Genomic DNA, 4,092 nt, shown 5'->3' with positions numbered 1-4,092 from the left:
TGGTTTTAAAGGCTGCATTACAGTGAATTGATGCAATTTTGTAATTGACTGAGCTCTTATATTTGCCTTTACCCATGTAGTCATTGTATCCACATTATTGGTGATTATTTATCAAAATTCTAATTGTCTCATCTCAGTCAATCCTACAATATTGACATCAATGTATTTGGTCAAAAATATTTTTATCCTACAGCTCTAGTTACAACTAAACATGAGTACAAGATGAAGAAATTAATTTATAGGTTCCATAAACTGTATGAAGTGAATATTAATTGGGTTAAGTTTTTTTTTCCTGTGAATTAAGCATAGGCCTATTATCTGTTTTCACGCTATCCCTTAAAGAATCAGAATCAAGAATTGTTGAAATCCAAACGATACCCAAACCTATTACTGTGCAGAAGAAACTGTGCGAGTGCTAATCAGCCTGAAGTACTTCATAGAACTGAGTTGTTGCCTTGTGACTCAGATTTGTTGTGTTAATGTTGCTGTAATGTATTTGAGTTCTGAAAGCATTGCCTTTATCCGTTATCCTTCTGTCTATGGTGTCAAGTATAAAATGCATCCTCGGTTTACTTTACAGATGGTTTTGTGTCATGATTATCCGTTCAGCGCGCTTGCTAGTTGCTTTCATTTTGCATGATCAAAAGAGCACATTACTGTAATTGCCTAATGAATAGCGCACAGAAAATGCAATGGATGGGGAGTGACTGAAGAGATAGAGCCCAACAGCATTAGAACCAAAACGTGACTCAAAAAATGTAAATAAAATGTGTTATTGCCGATTCATTGCTAGAAGTGTAACTGTAGCAAGCATCTCAATATACTAACGTTTTCCACATTCATACATAGACAAAAAAAAAAATTTATCAGTCAAACAGCCTGGAAGTCAGAAGTAGACGGAAGTACAAGTGGGCGTTCTAATGGAGATGTTGCACCAGCTAAAAAAATGCAAACAGACAGAAAAATCCTAGTGGACCTCAAGCAGCCACTTCCAAGAGATTGACAGGAGAGTGTCTGATTACCTGACAGAACAAATAATGATGGGATTCCCATTCCTAGAGCGGTCATTCAGCTGATGGCCTGGGAATATTTACTATTAATTTGAAGTGATACTTTCACCTAAAAATGTTTTATTTAAAAGATGTTACAGTCTACCTTGTGCTTTTATTAGAATTATTTTCAAAACAATAATTGTATGAAAACAATATTTGACTTTTATAAAGTATCCAAAAATGTCTCTGAAAAAGAGATGTTGTTTATATTAGGAAATACTGTACTTTCATATCACTGTCTGCAACCCACTTTAAAGTGCACTTGTTCTTTTCTTATCAGAAGGTGATTTTTTAAAGCAAAATACTTGAAGGTGTAATCATTAGGGTTGGGAATCTCTGGGCACCTCACAATTTGATTCTAAACCAGTTATCGTGTGTGTGTGTGTGTGTGTGGTGTGTGTTTGTGTGTGTGTGTGTGGTGTGTGTGTGTGTGTGTGTGTGTGTGTGTGGTGTGGTGTGTGTGTGTGTGTGTGTGTGTGTGTGTGTGTGTGTGTGTGTGTGTGGTGTGTGTGGGTGTGTGTGTGTGTGGTGTGCTGTGTGTGTGTGTGTGTGTGTGTGTGTGTGTGTGTGTGTGTGTGTGTGTGTGTGTGTGTGTGTGTGTGTGTGTGTTGTGTGTGTGTGTTGTGTGTGTGGCATTTTTGTATTTTTACAAAACTCTAAGTTGCTGTCTATTATACCGTCCTTTCAGTCACTCCATTTTCTGATTTGTACAGTCGTAGACAGTAATTTTTTTAATAAAAATCAACACAAAAAATGTTTTTAATTACAGATTAGAATCAAATTATTCTACAGAGAATCGCGATGCATCTAAAAATAATTTTTTCCACCCTAGTAATCATGTAACATGACACCAGTTGAGGATAGAGAACATGTCATTTTTGCTGTTTTATATAAGCTATATGAAGAAGTGTCTTAAAGGATTCTGCTCCAACTGAGTCTGGAAAATGAGAGCAAAATATTTAAACTTTTCAGCTGAGAAGTATTGTGTGTCTTTTCTAACAGAAATACCCCAATAACACTTGGGGTACGAGCAGCAGAAACTGTGGGAGAAGGATTGATTGGAGAAGCAAAAGTAATCCTTACTGTCACAGATAGCAACGACAATGCTCCGGCCTTCATTCCGCCGTCGGTAAGAACAACTTACTTTTGACTGGAACTTCATGTTTACTAAATACTCGTCAGATCTGCAGTTCCCCAAGCATAGCTTAGCAACCATACAACTAGGCATAGCAGATCTGTCAAGCTTCAGAGTTCTCCCCATGCTGAAGCAGTGTCCATGGGCTGAAGTAAAAATTATAGTCAGTATTGTCATCTTTTGTGTGACTTTAAAGCTGACTATGTATGAACCACAGTTCATTTTCTTTTAACACTGCATATCACATTTGAAACTCTCACTATAGAGATCTATTGGATTTTGGAATACAAGTTTGGGCTTAAGTAGTAGTGACCTATATTTAACGGGAATCTCGCATCGTACAGTGAAGTAATGAACTGCACAAAAAATAAATGTTTCACTTTAAACATCCCTTGGATTCTCCCGTATTTGGCAGCAGTTGATGAAAATAAAGTCAACGCTCAGATCTTAACAATATCAGTAACGGACGGTGATGAACCACATTCCCCAGCCTGGAACGCCAGTTCAGGATGTTGATGGTGATCCTGGAGGACTTTTTACAGTGAAAACGGAAGTAACAACAATGAGGAATCATTTCTACTGCCAAGGTAGGATGTAAACTAATAATTCTCAAGAACGCGCAATATTAAGTTGGATGTTACTTTTGAGATAATTTTTTAAATTGTTTCACCAACCTATTGTCAATTTTTTAGATAACAATCGCTGTTATGTATTTAAGTAAATAGTGGGCGTTTTTAGTTTTATAGCAGTAGTGTCCTTCATCCAACCAGGGTCTTGACTTTGAGAAGAGCAACACACACCGTTGTTGATTGCAGTGGAGAATGAGGTTCCTTTTGCTATTCAGCCACTGCCACCGCCACAGTGTTGGTGACTGTGCAGGATGTCAATGAAGCTCCAGTTTTTGATCCACTAGAGAAGCATGTGTTAATACGGGAGGACCTTGCTGTTGACAGTGATGTGGTGCAGTACACTGCTTCTGACCCAGATACTGCACGCAAACAGAAAGTCATGTAAGATCAAACTCTGTACCTTATTTTCAACTTGTATTCAAACACAATATTATCATGCTAGAGAAAATTAAATGAAGAAATTTGTTAACCAAGCTTCAGGTAACATCTTTAATTCCTTAACTCCAGGCATCAATAAGTGCATTCATCACTATGTTTTAGCCTGCTGATGGTGACTGTATTACTCGAGACAAAATGTAGGAGTAGCTGAGAATTTAGTGAATGTGATAAAGTTTATTTAAAGGATACAAATCTATTCGTTTGCAATTCCCAGAACATCCTAGGTCAACACTTTGATAGCACTCTTATTAAATATCTCAATGTATATTCCAACAAGATATAGGATGGAACAATACTATTTATATTGCAATAGTTTTGATATATTGCGTTATTTAACCATTTCTTCAGTAAATCTGTGCCGGTGTTTGCATCTCTCCTCTCACAATCTCCTGGGAACCCCACCCCTACTTGCTCACATGCTGTTCAGCAACATTGAAGGAGATACATTGCTTCACTGGGATTTCTTTAAAATACGTTTACCTCATTTGAAGCTTTGGCCACTTTTAACATGAAAATCCGGATTTGTAACTAGGGCTGTCAGCATTAAATTGTTAATCATAGTGAGACGCGTTATAATTGTTATAATCTAAAAATCTTTATTTTAAATAATGCTGTCAATGTCAATGCTGCTGTTACCAAATAATCTTTGCTATTAAGAATCACTAAGCTCTAGAATCTTTGGGTGCTGCTATTTTGACCCTTTGAGTCCCTTTTACTTGTTGTCAAGCTGCCAAAGACACTTCCTGCCTACTATTTGGACTATTTTGGAGAGTGCAAGTCACCACACACTTGTGGATGAAACCAAATTGAAAAAATTAACTGAAGTGCTTGTAAAATG

The 4,092-nt window shown here is 37.1% G+C and overlaps 1 protein-coding gene across 1 annotated transcript in view; it reads left to right on the top strand.

Moving 5' to 3' along the window:
* The first annotated feature begins 2,977 nt into the window (after nucleotides 1-2,977).
* LOC116696813 (cadherin-1-like) overlaps nucleotides 2,978-4,092 on the top strand; it is an 11,655-nt gene continuing 10,540 nt past the window's right edge. The window contains exon 1 of the mRNA XM_032527995.1: nucleotides 2,978-3,197. Within this exon, the coding sequence (XP_032383886.1) occupies nucleotides 3,196-3,197 (2 nt within the window). The 5' untranslated portion in view covers nucleotides 2,978-3,195. The remainder of the gene's footprint in view (nucleotides 3,198-4,092) is intronic.

The sequence above is a fragment of the Etheostoma spectabile genome, chromosome 10 (assembly GCF_008692095.1).
Source record: "Etheostoma spectabile isolate EspeVRDwgs_2016 chromosome 10, UIUC_Espe_1.0, whole genome shotgun sequence".
Classification (NCBI taxonomy): domain Eukaryota; kingdom Metazoa; phylum Chordata; class Actinopteri; order Perciformes; family Percidae; genus Etheostoma; species Etheostoma spectabile.
This window is presented reverse-complemented; position numbering and strand designations above follow the sequence as displayed.